The sequence below is a fragment of the Garra rufa genome, chromosome 14, assembly GCF_049309525.1.
Source record: "Garra rufa chromosome 14, GarRuf1.0, whole genome shotgun sequence".
In the NCBI taxonomy this organism is placed as follows: Eukaryota; Metazoa; Chordata; class Actinopteri; order Cypriniformes; family Cyprinidae; genus Garra; species Garra rufa.
The window spans coordinates 3,954,192-3,971,533 of NC_133374.1; the positions used below are offsets into that span (position 1 = coordinate 3,954,192).

General features: G+C 31.1%; 1 protein-coding gene across 3 annotated transcripts in view; it reads left to right on the top strand.

Moving 5' to 3' along the window:
* LOC141284496 (fibroblast growth factor 12-like) overlaps positions 1–17,342 on the top strand; it is an 86,011-nt gene that overhangs the window by 28,795 nt on the left and 39,874 nt on the right. Inside the window, exon 1 of one of the 3 annotated variants that reach the window (XM_073817457.1) lies at positions 10,946–11,311. The exons of the other annotated variants lie outside the window; for them this stretch is intronic. Within the exon in view, the coding sequence (XP_073673558.1) occupies positions 11,221–11,311 (91 nt within the window). The 5' untranslated portion in view covers positions 10,946–11,220. Of the gene's footprint in view, positions 1–10,945; positions 11,312–17,342 lie in introns of those variants that run through there. 3 annotated transcript variants of the gene reach the window in all.

The following is a 17,342-nucleotide window of genomic DNA, read 5'->3' on the forward strand; positions in this document are numbered from 1 at the left end:
GAGCTGCATTAGTGTCAGACCGACTGGAGCTAATGAGTTTGTCCTTTTCTGATCCTGTTTACAACGATTTCACTGCATGCTCTTCTAAAGAAGTTTGTCTTTATTATCTTTTGTCAAACTTTCTCTGCCTCTGAAATTTAGCTTTGCTTTTCTGCTGATGTAATTAAGGCTGTGTGGATGTGGAAAAATAATATTAATCAATATTATCAGAGCCTTACCTTATCAGACTATTTCCGCTTCTCTCAGTAATACACTTTTTAAAGAAATTAATACTTTTATTAATCAAAGACGCATTAAATTGTTCAAAAGTGATGTAAAGACATTTATAATGTTACAAAAGATTCTATTTCACATAAATGCAGTTCTTCTCAGCTTTCTGTTCATCAAAAAATCCTTAGAAATAAAATGTATCACAGTTTTTCCACAAAATGTTACATTGACAATAATCAGAATGTTTCTTGAGCCCACCCTCTCCGTTTATCTCAGTAATACACTTTTTTAAAGAAATTAATACTTTTATTAATCAAGGATGCCTTAATTTGATCAAAGGTGATTTAAAGACATTTATAATGTTACAAAAGATTCTATTTCACAGAAATGCAGTTCTTTTGAACATTCTATTCATCAAAGAATCCTGAAAAATAAAATGTATCACATTTTCCACAAAATGTTACTTACTGTAGGAAAGAAGCGGAATGATTCTTGAGCCCACCCACTCCGCTTTTCTCAATAATACACTTTTTTTTTAAAGAAATTAATACTTTTATTAATCAAGGATGCCTTAAATTGATCAAAAGTGATCTAAAGACATTTATAATGTTACAAAAGATTCTATTTCACATAAATGCAGTTCTTCTCAGCTTTCTGTTCATCAAAAAATCCTTAGAAATAAAATGTATCACAGTTTCCACAAAATGTTACATTGACAATAATCAGAATGTTTCTTGAGCCCACCCTCTCCGTTTATCTCAGTAATACACTTTTTAAAAGAAATTAATACTTTTATTAATCAAGGATGCCTTAAATTGATCAAAAGTGATTTAAAGACATTTATAATGTTACAGAAGATTCTATTTCACAGAAATGCAGTTCTTTTGAACATTCTATTTATCAAAGAATCCTGAAAAATAAAATGTATCGCTGTTTCCACAAAATGTTACATTGAAATAATCCGAATGTTTCTTGAGCCCACCCTCTCCACTTTTCTCAATAATACACTTTTTTTAAAGAAATTAATATTTTTATTAATAACAAATATGCATTTAATTGATCAAAAGTGATGTATAGACATTCATAATGTTGCCAAAGATTCTATTTCACATAAATGCAGTTCTTTTAAACAGTCTATTTGTCAAAGAATCTTTAAAAGTAAAATGTATCAGTTTCCACAAAATGTTACATTGAAAATAATCAGAATGCTTTTTTTTTAAATAAATTAATACTTTTATTAATAAGGATGCATTCAATTGATCAAAAGTGATTTATAATGTTACAAAAGATTCTGTTTCACATAAATGCAGTTCTTCTGAACATTCTATTCATCAAAGAATCCTTAAAAAAAGGATGTATCTCAGTTTCCACAAAATGTTACATAAAAATAATCCGAATGTTTCTTGAGCCCACCCTCTCCACTTTTCTCTGTAATACACTTTTTTTTAAAGAAATTAATATTTTATTAATAACAAATATGCATTTAATTGATCAAATGTGATGTATAGACTTTTATAATGTTGCAAAAGGTTCTATTTCACATAAATGCAGTTATTTTGAACATTCTATTCACCAAAGAATCCTGAAAAATAAAATGTATCGCAGTTTCCACAAAATGTTACATTGAAATAATCCGAATGTTTCTTGAGCCCACCCTCTCTGCTTCACTTCTTAAAAAGAAATTAATACTTTTATTAATCAAGCATGCATTGAATTGATCAAACGTGCTTTTTATTCATCAAAGAATCCTGAAAAATCAAATGTATCACAGTTTCCACAAAATGTTACATTGACAATAGTCTGAATGTTTCTAGAGATCACTCTCTCCGCTTCTCTCAGTAATACACTTTTTTAAAGAAATTAATACTTTTATTAATCAAGGATGCCTTAAATTGATCAAAAGTGATTTAAAGACATTTATAATGTTACAGAAGATTCTATTTCACAGAAATGCAGTTCTTTTGAACATTCTATTCATCAAAGAATCCTGAAAAATAAAATGTATCGCTGTTTCCACAAAATGTTACATTGAAATAATCCGAATGTTTCTTGAGCCCACCCTGTCCACTTTTCTCAATAATACACTTTTTTTAAAGAAATTAATATTTTTATTAATAACAAATATGCATTTAATTGATCAAAAGTGATGTATAGACATTCATAATGTTGCCAAAGATTCTATTTCACATAAATGCAGTTCTTTTTAGCTTTTTATTCATCAAAGAATCCTGAAAAATCAAATGTATCACAGTTTCCACAAAATGTTACATTGACAATAGTCTGAATGTTTCTAGAGACCACTCTCTCTGCTTCTCTCAGTAATACACTTTTTTTAAAGAAATTAATACTTTTATTATTCAAGGATACATTGAATTGATCAAAAGTGATGTAAAGATATTTATAATGTTACAAATGAATCTATTTTACATAAATGCAGTTCTTTTGAGCTTTCTATTTATCCTGAAAAATAAAATGTATCACAGTCTCCACAAAATGTTACATTTTAAAATAATCTGAATGTTTCTTGAGCCCACCCTCTCCGCTTCTCTCAGTAATACACTTTTTAAAGAAATTAATACTTTTGTTAATCAAGGATGCCTTAAATTGATCAAACGTGATTTATAATGTTACAAAAGATTCTATTTCACATAAATGCAGTTCTTTTAAACTTTTTATTCATCAAAGAATCCTGAAAATAAAATATATCAGTTTCCACAAAATGTTACATTGAAAATAATCTGATTCTTGAGCCCACCCTCTCCACTTCTCTCAGTAATATACTTTTTTAAAGAAATTAATACTTTTATTAATCAAGGATGCCTTAAATTGATCAAAAGTGATTTAAAGACATTTATAATGTTACAAAAGATTCTATTTCACATAAATGCTGTTCTTTTGAACATTCTATTTATCAAAGAATCCAAAGAAAAGTAAAATGTATCACAGTTTCCACAAAATGTTACATTTTAAAATAATCAGAATGTTTCTTAAACATCAAATCTGCATATTAGTATGATTCTTGAAGGAACATGTGACACTGAAAGGCTGGAGTAATGGTGCTGAAAATGTAGCTTTGATCACAGATCAACTATATATTCACATAGAAAACACTTATTTAAATTATAATAATATCTCACATTTTACAGTATTTTTGATCAAATAAATGCAGCCTTGCTAAGCAGAAAAGACATTTGTTTCATGTTGTTAAATGTTGATGAACTAATTAGTGAAGCTGCTGGCGAATGACTCATCAAATCTAAAGTTGGTTTGCTGTAGAGCTGTTGGTGAATGAGTTGTGTGCTGTTTAATTAAAGTTACTGTAAGGCGTGCTACGGTTATTAATATCATGGCACACTGTCACATTCTGGAAGTGACTGTGGTGTTTTAAATGTCTGAGCTGATGCTGTGAAGTTTTGGAAGAGTCTAGTGGTTAAATCTTAGACGCGTGACGATATACAGTAATACGATATATCACGATTATGAACATGTGTGATATTGTTCTCGCGGGGGACGTCAAAATACCATGAATAGTTATTTATTATTCATTACTTTCCATCTACAGTTGAGGTCAAAAGTTTACACCCCCTTTTAGAATCTGCAAAATGTTAATTATTTAATCAAAATAAGAGGGATCATAAAAAAATGCATGTTATTGTTTATTTAGTACTGAGCTGAATACAATATGTCACATAAAAGATGATTACATATAGCCCATAAGAGAAAATAATAGTTGAATTTATAAAAATGACCCTGTTCAAAAGTTTACATACTGTACACTTGATTCTTAATATTGTGTTGTTACCTGAATGATCCACAGCTGTGTTTTTTGTTTAGTGATAGTTGTTCACAAGTTCCTTATTTGTCCTGAACTGTTATTGGCCGCGATCACACCGAACGCGTTTTAGCAGTTGGAGGCGCCTCTTTTGAATGGTTTTCTGTTGGCAGTGAGCGTTCTGCGCGCCGCTTATGCGCACCGGGCGCCTCGCGTTTTCGCCGCCTGCTGCGCCTCGCGTTTTTGCAGAAGCGCTCTGAGCGCCTGAAGTTGAAAAAAAATCAACTCTGAGCGGAAAAACACCCAACGTCATTCGCGTTCTTTTCCATTGACCAATCGAATGAATGGAGAGGCGGGCCTTCTGTTGTGGTGACGAAAGTTTACCGTTGCTTAAAAAGTCCGGAGACTGCAAGAAATAAAGGAGAAACCTTTGGTGTCTATCGTGGGTAACCCGGAGCTGTATTATTTAGGCTTTCTGCTAATATGACAGTTTACTTAACAGCAAAAAACTAAGATTTTAGAGCGCTCGCGCTATAATCCTTTGATTTGACTGACAGGACAGCTGTTTTGGTCGTTGCTTAGCAACATAAAAAAACCGCAGCACACTGCTCTTTTATTAAAAGTCACCAAAAAAGGCAGTGCTGTGCGCCTCGCGTTTTTAGAACTAAAAGACGCGTTCGGTGTGATCGGGGCCTAAACTCCCAGCTGTTCTTAAAAAAAATCCTTCAGGTCCCACAAATTCTTTGGTTTACCAGCATTTTTGTGTATTTGAACCCTTTCCAGCAATGACTGTATGATTTTGAGATCCATCTTTTCACACTGAGGACAACTGAAGGACTCATATGCAACTATTACAGAAGGTTCAAACACTCACTGATGCTCCAGAATTAAACATGCAATAAATGCATTAAGGACCAGGGGTGAAAACTTTTGGAATTTGAAGATCAGAGTAAATTGAACTTATTTTGTCTTTAGGGAATCTTCTGTAGCTTCTGAGTGGTACTTAATGAATAAAAATATTCTGTTCTGTTCAAAAGTTTTCACCCCCGGCTCTTAATGCACGTTTTTTCATCAGTGAGTGTTTGAACCTTCTGTAATAGTTGCATATGAGTCCCTCAGTTGTCCTCAGTGTGAAAAGATGGATCTCAAAATCATACAGTCATTGCTGGAAAGGGCTCAAATACACAAAAATGCTGAAAAACCAAAGAATCTGAAGGATTTTTTCTGAAAAACAGCAGGCAGTTTAACTGTTCAGGACAAACAAGGGACTCATGAACAACTATCACTAAACAAAAATTCATTCATGTAACAACACAATATTAAGATTCATGGGGATGTAAACTTTTGAACAGGGTCTTTTTTATCAAATATATGTAAACGTCTTTTATGTGAAATATTTATTCAGGTCAGTACTAAATAAACAAAAACACACATTTTGTTTGATCCCTCTTTTTTAGTAAAAAAATTACATTTTGCAGATCTGTCTATTGTTGTATCTGTTGTTATATCTTGCATGAAAGCTTCTGCTAAAGCCAAAGCATGTGTAGTTTGAGGGTTGCTGCGAGTTCAGCTTCACACTCACCCTTGTGCTAAATTAACAAGCTCCCAGAGTGCACTGGGGTCACTGACTGCGCCTGAAATAAGAGAAGTTCACATCACATTTGACAAAGGCTCTGTGAAGTTTTTCTCTGTCATTTTTAGCAGTGCCTGTGTTATCTTTTGTCTGACTGGGTGCCGGACTGGATGTATAGTTGTGTTAGTGTTGTTTTTGTGTGCGTCTCAGATCCAGTGTGATAAACATGAGCACAACAGATGATGGCGATGATGATGAAGAGGGGATTTGTGTGTTTGTGTGGATGTGTATGTGATGCTCTCTTTGCAAATGGCAGCTGTAAAAGAAGCTCAACACTGGATAAAAATACTGTAATAAATATATCAATTGCACTCTCCACTTCCTCACACCATTCTTTATCTACTTCTGTTCATCCTCCTTGCTCTTGCTGTGCTGGCTTCACTTTTTAGAAGAACTTGAACACTTGAAATACACTACCTGTCAAAAGTTTTTGAACAGTAAGATTTTTAATGTTTGTTTTTTTTTTTTTTGCATTTGTTTGGAATAAAATACAGCAAAAGCAGTAATATTGTGAAATATTTTTACTATTTTAAAAAACTGCTTTGTATTTGAATATATTTTTAAATGCAATTTATTTTTGTGATCAAAGCTGAATTTTCCATCATTACTCCAGTCACATGATCTTACAGAAATAATTTCTAATATCTAATATTCTGATTTGCTGTTTATTATTATTAGCAATATTTAAAATATTTGAGTACATTTTATTTATTTTTTGATTAATAGAAAGATCCAAAGATCAGCTTTTAAAAAATAAAAAGCTTTTGTAACATTATACACTATACCATTCAAAAGCTTGAAGTCAGTATAATTTTTTATTTTTATTTTTTGGGAAAGAGTATATAGAAATTAATACTTGTAGTTATGAAGAATGCTTTAAATGGATCAAAAGTGATGATAAAGACATTTATGATGTTACAAAAGATAAATGCTGTTCTTCTGAACTTTCTATTCATCAAAAAAACCTGAAAAAAGGTTTCAACATAATAATAATATTAACTGTTTTTTGAGGAGCAAATCAATTTTTGAAGGATTATGTGACTGGAATAATGATGCTAAAATTCAGCTTTGATCACAGGAATAAATTACTTTTTAAAATAAATGGAAAAAGAAAGCAGTTATTTTAAATAGTAAAAATATTTTAAAACTGTGTATTATTTTACTGTGCTTTAGATCAAATAAATGCAGGCTTGGTGAGCAGAAGAGCCTTTAAAAATCTTGCTGTTCAAAAACTTGAAAGACTGGTAATATAAATCTCACAAAGCCAGCCAAAAACATGTCATATTTCACCACAAAATCAAAAGAAAGAATTGAAAATTGTTTTTGCACACAGACAATTATAAAGCTTACCTTTCAACACATTGAAGAATGTGTTTAATGTCTTTATGGTCCTAAAATAGGCTGTTGTTTTGTGTGTATGTGTTGCAATATGACACTGATATGTTTTCATGAAACACACTATTAGTTTTATAGTCCTAAAGGAAACAGAAGTCGTCCATGTTGATGCGTTGCTCTGTAATTTGATATTGTAGTGAAACAGAAAAGTGCAGTGCACACTTATCTTTCATCTTATCACTCAGCAGGTTATTAACTCATATTTTGTGCATGCGATTATCTGTGTGTCCAGCTGTGTTTTCTCATTTCAGCCCCGACACAAATATTTCATCACCTTGTAAATGAGACTGAGAGAGAGAGAAAATGCTTTATATAAGACTTTTTTTTCACTATGGCGTTTTATATGCACCTGTAGACAAGATACAGAAATACACTACCAGTCAAAAGTTTTTGAACAGTGAGATTTTTTATGTTTTTTTTTTTTTAAAGTCTCTTCTGCTCACCAAGCCTGCATTTATTTGATCCAAAGTACAGCAAAAACTTGAAATATTTTTACTATTTAAAATAACTGCTTTCTATTTGAATATATTTAAAAATGTAATTTATTCCTCTGACTTCAAAGCTGAATTTTCAGCATCATTACTCAAGTCTTCAGTGTCACATGATCCTCCAGAAATCATTCTAATATGCTGCTTGGCTGCTCAATAATTATTTTTATTATTATTATCAGTATTTAGAACAGTACATCTTTTTTTCTTCAGACATTATAGCAATACATTTAGCAAGGATGCTTTAAATTGATCAAATTGATTTTCTAAAGATTTCTATTTCAGATAAATGCTGTTTTTTGAACTTTCTATTCATAAAAGAAACCTGAAAAAAAATATTTTTCAACATAATGAATAATAAATGTTTTTGAGCAGCAAATCAGAATATTAGAATGATTTCTGAAGGATCATGTGACTGGAGTAATGATGCAAAAAATTCAGCTTTGAAATCTGAGGAATAAATTACATTTTAAAATAAAGTCAAATAGAAAACTGTTATTTTAAATAGTAAAAATATTTCGTTTTTGCAGTTCTTTAGATCAAATAAATGCAGACTTAGTGAGCAGAAGAGACTTCTTTAAAAAACATAAAATCTTACTGGTAGTGTATTAAAAAAAATGTTTTAGTTATTTTTATTACATTTATGAAAAAAAAAAACATAAATCCTTAAGTAAAAATCTGAATCTGATAAACCTACAAATCAGAATTAAATGAAAATCAGAATTTAAATGTGAAATGTGAAACAAATTATGCTAAAAACAAATTATTAAAGTTTCATATTTTTTTCTGTAAGAAAATAAACCTTAAACATGAATTAAATAAATAGAATCGTAATGGTTCTAAAATAGGATTAAATGTGAAATCTTAAAAATCTTAAATGAAAATCTAAATGGAAAATCATCAATCATGTCATACATTTATGCTTTTAGAAATGTAAAAGAAACAAAAGTTATACACCTTTAAATATAAATATAATTCTATTAAACTTAAAATATTACATTAAAATCTTAAAATTGAATGATTGATGATCTTAAAATCGAAATGTATTTCACCTGAAATGTGAAACAAATAATAATCTATTTATTTACTTGTAAATTATTTATGCACCATCATATTATTTGTACTGCATTTCATTTTTGATGATTTTAAATAAATAAAATTATATTCAAGTTTTAATTTACTATCAGAAAATAGACCTTAAACATGAGAAAATGTAATCAAATGAAAAATCTAAATGTAAGATACAAGTTTATATCATTTTTATCCTTCACATTTGGTTAGGCGTATTGTAACGGCAGTGTATTTTTATCCGTGAAACATAACTGTGGTGTATTCTGATGAAATCAGGGAATAGTGGTGGATCCACGATCACCCACGCACATCACAGGAGAGCCGGTGCGCTGCGTCACAGGCTGGTTGGTGGGTGCAAGGTGTTTCTAGTGGGTTCTGCTGCCCCCACGTGTTTCAAAGCATCCTCACCGCTGCAGACATGAGTCCAAACACCTAAAATAGGATTACAAAACATTAAAATCACAAATGGCCATTTATTCTGAATTAGAATGTGGAAACTGTCAGTCAGTGAAAGACTGCTGTTTTTTTTTTCTGTGAAAATGTAGCCTATATCCAGTGATGCCAGATATATTCATAAATGTACAGTTCTGCAGTTGCATGCTTTCTATGAGTTTAAAGAGTGATAGAACTCCAGTTCAACCCTGTAAAGCCTGACATATTACATAACAGTCAGAAAAAAATTCAATAGCCAAAAATACATTGCATGGGTCAAAATTATAGATTTTTCTTTTATGCCATAAATCATTAGGATACTAGGTAAAGATCATGTTCTATAAATATAGTCTGACATTTCCTACTGTAAATATATCAAAATATAATTTTTGATTAGTAATATGCATGGCTAAGAACTTCATCTGGACAACTTTTAAGGCGATTTTCTCAATATTTAGATTTTTTTTTTTTTGCACCCTCAGATTCCAGATTTTCAAATGGTTGTATCTCGACCAAATATTGTCCTTCAGATGATGTAGAAATCTCAATTTCAAAATTGACCCTTATGACTGGTTTAGTTGTCCAGGGTCATGTTGTGGGTTTTTTCTCATATTTGCTATACGTCATGCTTTTATGGCTCATATAGTCTGATATAGGGAGAATATGTGGAAAAACTGCCATATATATTCATAAATGTACTGTTTTGCAGTTGCATGCTTTCTATTATCTGGAAGATTGATAGAACTCCAGTTCAACCCTGTAAAGCCTGATATATTAAATAATAGTTTAAGTTGTCCAAATGAAGTTCTTAGCAATGCACATTACTAATCAAAGATTAAGTTCTAATATATTTACTGTAGGAAATGTACAAAATATTTTAATGGAACATGATTTTTACTTAATATCCTAATGATTTTTGGCATAAAAGAAATATTGATAATTTTGACCCATACAATGCAATTTTGGCCATTGCTACAAATATACCTGTGCTACTTAAGACTGGTTTTGTGGTGCAGGGTCACATATGCTTTTATGGCTCATATAGTATGATATATATGCAATCCTTTGTATAATTAGACATTTGTTTCAACACCTTAAAGCCATGTGACAACTAGCCTTGGTCTCTTACATAGATATTAGTTTAATATGTACACTTGTTATAATGTATTCCTATGGGTCATATATGTGACCCTGGACCACAAAACTAGTCTTAAGTAGCACAGGTATATCTGTAGGAATATCCAAAAATACATTATATGGCTCAAAATCGATTTTTCTTTTATGCCAAAAATCATTAGGATATTAAGTAAAGGTCATGTTCCATAAAGTTATTCTGTAAATTTCCTATTGTAAATATATCAAAATTTTTGATTAGTAATATGCATTGCTAAAAACTTAATTTTGACAACTATAAAGGTGATTTTCTCAATATTTATGTGTTTTTCTTCAAATAGTTGTATCTCGGGCAAATATTGTTCTATCATAACGAACCATACATCAATGGAAAGCATATTTATTCAGATTTCAGATAATGTATAAATTATGACTGGTTTTGTGGTCCAGGGTCACATATTAGTTTAGTATACACTTGTTTTGCTATATTACTTGATATTCCTAAGGCGCAAATGTTTAAAAATGCCCTCACATATATTGTAAAACCTGTTTAAACCGACTTTAGAACATTTCCAAGGTCCTCTGTGGAAAAAAAAAAAGTTACTAAATTGGCAATCTAGTGTCTTAATTAACATCTAATAAGGTTTCTGTGAGGTTTACGCCTATAGAATATAATTAGATTAATTTAAAATCGCTGTAAGGCAGTGAGATGTTCTCAGAAGCGTGTTTTTCCTTTCAACAAGCCCCTGCACGTGACGTCAGCGAGTCCCCCGTGACGTCACCGCCCACGATTACGCACCAGTGTGTCGCTCGGCGTCTTCCCTCGCGCCCCACGCAAATAACGGAATGAATAACGGTCATTAGCTCATCACGATGCTCGCCGGAAGGATTATCGGTTACTGTGGCTCGGCCCGCGTGTGTTACCGTGCGAAGCTCCGTGAGGATGTGTCTGATGTGCCGCTGTAGCGTCTGGAAGTCTTTTGTCTGCGGCGCGCAGAGACTCAACCGGAGCGCGTAAAAACGATGGTAATGATGATGATGATGAAAGTGATGGTGAAGGCGTCTCTGTGAACGGTCGGATCGCGGGATTGTGGCGGGATTTTGCGATGAGGATTGCGCGGCTGCTCCGGCAGAAAGGAGCGCACATGCTGCGGTGTCTGTGTGCGCAGAGAACCGAACCGAACAGCACCGACACCGGTGAGACACTGCAGCCGAACAACACACACACACACACACACACACACACACACACACACACACACACACACACACACACACACACACACACACACACACACACACACACACACACTGAACGGGGACAAACAAAACTTAGTCATTTTACTATAATTACGCTAATTTATTATATTTAGAAGGTTTATTTGAGCTTTAAGGACATAATTGAAGGGTTTTGTAAGATTTAGCCAACTTCTGGCGATAATTTTGTAAGTATGAACGCTCACAGTCATACACTCACTAAATGAGAACATAAACTTGGAAACTTTATTTTTTTTCTGTATCAAGCTTATAATGAAAAAAAAAAAAAAAAAAAAAAAAAAAAAAAAAAAAAAAATATATATATATATATATATATATATATATATACATACATACATACACATACTTTTTTAGGATTTATAATTATTATAATCATTTTACCGTTGAGGACATCCTTCATGCAAGGTTTTGTCTCAAATTGCTTTTTTTTTTTAAACAAAAATACTTGTGAATGTATTATTATAATAAAATAAACCAAAATACTAAACAATTAGATAAAAATATAAATTCAAATTATTATTTTACCTTTGGGTAAAAGGTTTTGTCAGATTTAGCCAACTTTTGGCAATAATTTTGTAAGTATGAACACACTCACAGTCATACACTCACTAAATGAGAACATAAACTTGAAAACTTAATTTTTTTTCTGTGTCAAGCTTATAATGAAAAAAAAAAAAAAATATATATATACATACTTTTTTAGGATTTAGAATTATTATAATCATTTTACCGTTGAGGACATCCTTAATAAAATAAACCAAAATACTAAACAATTAGACAAAAATATAAATTCTATTTATTATTACTTTACCTTTGAGGTCATAATTTAACAAAGATTTTGTCAGATTTTGCCAACTTTTGGGGATAATTTTGTATTTTGTAAATATGAACACACAGTCATATACTCACACTAAATGAGAACATAAACTTGAAAACTTTAATTTTTTTTCTGTATCAAGCTAATAATGAAAAAAAAATAGATTAATAATATTTAGGACTTATAATTATTATAATCATTTTACAGTTGAGGACATCCTTTATGCAAGGATTTGTCTCTTATTGTTTTTTTAAACAAATACTTGTGAATGTATTATTATAATAAAATAAACCAAAATACTAAACAATTAGATAAAAATATAAATTCAAATTATTATTTTACCTTTGGGTAAAAGGTTTTGTCAGATTTAGCCAACTTTTGGCAATAATTTTGTAAGTATGAACACACTCACAGTCATACACTCACTAAATAGAAACATAAACTTGAAAACTTTTAATTTTTAAAAATTACTTTAAATTTTTTTCTGTATAAAGCTTATCATGAGATATATATATATATATATATATATATATATATATATATATATATATATATATATATACACAGTGGGTACAGAAAGTATTCAGACCCCTTTAAATGTTTCACTCTTTGTTATATTGCAGCTATTTGCTGAGACCATTTAAGTTCGTTTTTTTTCCTCATTAATGTACACACAGCACCCCATATTGACAGAAAAACACAGAATTGTTGACATTTTTGCAGATTTATTAAAAAAGAAAAACTGAAATATCACATGATCCTAAGTATTCAGACCCTTTGCTGTGACACTCATATATTTAACTCAGGTGCTGTCATTTCTTCTAATCATCCTTGAGGTGGTTCTACACCTTCATTTGAGTCCAGCTGTGTTTGATTATACTGATTGGACTTGATTAGGAAAGCCACACACGAACTTAAATGATTTCAGCAAATGGCTGCAATATAACAAAGAGTGAAACATTTAAGGGGGTCTGAATACTTTCTGTACCTACTGTATATATATAATAATTAGAATTTATAATTATTATAATGTATAAATAAAATTTTACCTTTCAGGACATCCTTGTTGCAAGGTTTTGTCTACGTGGGAACACAATTTTTTTAACAAAAAATACTTGAATGTATTATTATTATTATTATTACTATTATTATTATAACTAATCATTCATAATACATTAATCCAAAATACTAAACAATTAAACTAAATTATAAATTATTATTATTTTACCTTTGAGGACATAATTTAACAAAAATTTTGTCAGATTTAGCTAACTTCTGGAGATAATTTTGTAAATATGAACACACTCACAGTCATACACTCACACGAAATGGGAACATAAACTTAAAAACTTTTTATTTTTTTTCTGTATCAACTATCAAACTAATCAATCATTACAAAATAAACTAACAATCTCATCAACTATAAATAAAGTATAATTTTAAATTGTTATTATTACTATTTTACCTTTGAGGACATCCTTTAAGGAAGGTTTTATCTAAATGAGAAGAAAAAAATATTTTTTCAATATCAAGCTAATCAAAAATAAAATACTTGTATGAATTATTATTATTATTACTATTATTGTAATATATTGTAGTATTATTATTATTATTATTATTATTATTATTATTAATGTAATTTATATGATCTGTATATAAAATACAGTAATTCATTGTTAGTTTATGTTAGTTCACAGTGCATTAACTAATGTTAACAAACACAACTTGTGATTTTAATAATGCATTAGTAAATGCTCTAGAAATATTGTTCATTCTTAGGTTAACTAATGTAGTTAACTAATGTAAACTAATGAACCTTAGTGTAAAGTGTTAACAACTTATATTTTCTTTGCTAAACAAGAATAAAAAATATTTATTGAAACATACCAGTCTTTAGATGAGCAGGAAGGTTTTTTTTTTTTTGTAGAGAAATGCCCTTATTATGTCATACAGATGCTCTTTTTAGGTCTGGAGATCCTTAAATGTTAGATGGTTCTTTATGACTTACTGGATTACTATATGTTGCTGTTGGAGCATTTTGTGTTAAAAAAACACTCTTCAATACAAAGATTTACATGGTGTTTGGATTTGTCCCCAAAGTAGGACACATTTAATGCAAAAGTACATCAAAATCTTAGGGTTCTTAGTTATGATTAGCTTTTGGAAGCAAAACTTTCCTACAGTTTCCCAATAAATTAGTCCTGTCTCATGAATTTGAGTTTGAACATAAGCAGCTTTCTTAGACATAAGAAAGGTCTCAGTCAGGTCTCATCAGATCATGTCACAGTGAGCCGCTCTGATTCCGATATTTGACATCAGTGCTGAAGTGCATGTGAAGCTCACAAGAACAAATGTGCCTAAATTTACGTTTCAGCACCACGGACAGCAGGGGAGACTCTTCTCTCCTTTTCTACTTTGTGACAGAAACCTGTTTAATGGCACATGCAGCATGTATAGAGTCTGTGTGTAAAATTTAATTAAAAAAAATTGCGATTTTAAACTTAACAAAATTTGTTATTTGAGACAATTAGGACAAATTCAAAGTGTTTGCACTTAATTCGAAAGATTTTAAATATTGAGAGATTTAGAGGAATGAAATTCACCGTATTTTTTTCTAAATGCATGTTATAGATCTTATTGTGAATGATTCATCCTTGTCTTTAACCCTTATGTGTTGTTAGGGACGTTTTCGTCCACTGAGGGGTGCTGTTGAGTCTTAATTTGGCCACAACTTTTTCTCTGTTAAAGCAAATGGAATGATTTTTGGTGATGATCTTATTTTGATACATATTTTGGGAAAATGCTTTGAAATTTTTCAAAAACTCAACAGTACACTGTGGGCAAATTTACTAATTTTTTTTGCATAAATCTATTAATCAACCTCAGTCCTGCTCAAAAATAATAAATGTTTAAAAAAAAATCAGGTTTTTAACTCTTTAATTGCCAAATTCCTAAATGATGTCACTGATTTGGGAAAAAAAACCCACAAGATTATAAATTTTAAATATAAAAGGTAATTGTGGCCTGGATTTTTTTTTACCTTTTTAACAGTCTTGGACATGTGAAAGATTAGTAAGAAGATTGGCTTTCATGCATTGTTAGTTTTGGCGCAGCATCAGATTTTCTTTTTTTCTCCCTCATTTATTGTTTGTGGCTGTTTTTGCCCCATTGACTTCCATTATAACCACATTTTTTGATTGCAAAGCCATGACACCATATAATGCTGAATTCTTGATTGTTTGTGGTTTTCCCTGTTGGGAAGGGGTCAAATTTGTAAATTGTGCTGTTGATTATCAGTTGGCCCCATTAACACTTTAGATAGGCCTTTGCAAAAAAAAGCTTAGTTTTACATAGAGTTCTATGGAGTTTAACGGCATATTATAGTGTGCGTGTGTGTATGTGTGTCTAAGTGTGTTTGAGTGTGTGAAAGTGTGTGAAAGTGAGTGAAAGTGTGTGAAAGTGTGAGAGAGACCTTTGTGCACCTTGATACCCCTGAGAAAATCAAAATAAGCACCTCAGCTCTCAGAACAACATGGAGTAAACAAAAATAAAGAAAGTATATTTATGTATTTGTTTACCATATAGTTCTGAGAGCTGAAGTGCTTTTTTTTGATTTTCTGAGATGTATCAAGGTGCACAGAGGTCTCTCTCACACTCACAGACACTCACACACACTCTCATACACTTTCACACACTTTCACACACTCACACACGCTCACAAACACATACACACACGCACACTATGATATGCCGTTAAACTCCATAGAACTCTATGTAAAACTAAGCTTTTTTTTTTGCAAAGGCCTATCTAAAGGGTTAATGGGGCCAACTTATAATCAACAGCACAATTTACAAATTTGACCCCTTCCCAACAGGGAAAACCACAAACAATCAAGAATTCAGCATTATATGGTGTCATGGCTTTGCAATCAAAAAATGTGGTTATAATGGAAGTCAATGGGGCAAAAACAGCCACAAACAATAAATGAGGGAGAAAAAAAGAAAATCTGATGCTGCGCCAAAACTAACAATGCATGAAAGCCAATCTTCTTACTAATCTTTCACATGTCCAAGACTGTTAAAAAGGTAAAAAAGAAACCAGGCCACAATTACCTTTTATATTGAAAATTAGTAATTTTGTGTTTTTTTTTTTCCAAAATCAGTGACATCATTTAGGAATTTGGCAATTAAAGAGTTAAAATCCTGAATTTTTTTTAAACATTTAGTATTTTTGAGCAGGACTGAGGTTGATTAATAGATTTATGCAAAAAAATTTGAAAAAAATATTTATCTGATAAATTTTTACAGCAGTTTAAAGTAGTGGCTGTTTTCAGCCACGAAACATAACGAAAGGTTGTAAATTGAAACAATGCACAAGGGTTAAAATTCTTTTAACCTCATAATTAAATCTTCTAGTAAAAGAACAGCAACTTGTGCAAAATCAAATCAACATGGCAGTTTCTCTTTTTTTGAAAATTTGTTATATTTGATTTGATTTATCACAAAACTCGCTACTTCTGTTTCAAAAAAATTGTTGTATAAACAATTTTCACTCAGATTGCTAATATTTTACAAATAGTTATAAAGAAACTGCAAGTACATATTGAATTGCATGTGACTTTTTAAAGTAGAACTGTAAAGCTGAAATAGGTTACCTTGTAAAACGTACTCTAACAATCTGTATTATTTACATCTTTTAAATATCCTTTTTACAGTCTATTGCATTTGCATAATTTTTATCTAGTTCTGAATGTTTTGTCTGAGGTGGAGATGCATCTATGAGGTAAATATTCTGATTGAAAATAACTGATACATTCACAGGCATTTTTGTTCCTTCATGTACAAAATTCTGGTTGCTGAAACTAGTTCATTGAAATTATATTTTGATCAGAATTGTTGTTGGACTGTATTGTTTCACAGCTGCATTGTGGAATCTCGTCAGTGGCTCTGAGCCAGATCCCAGATTCCATCAATGCATTTGGAAATGGCCCCAGCTTTTAATCAATAACTTATCTATTTAAACAAACACACACACACTCACACACACACAAGATTCGATTACTGCTGCCATTACAGACAGAGCTGCTGCTTTACAGATCCACTCAACTCACATCATAACAGGTAATTATTCAT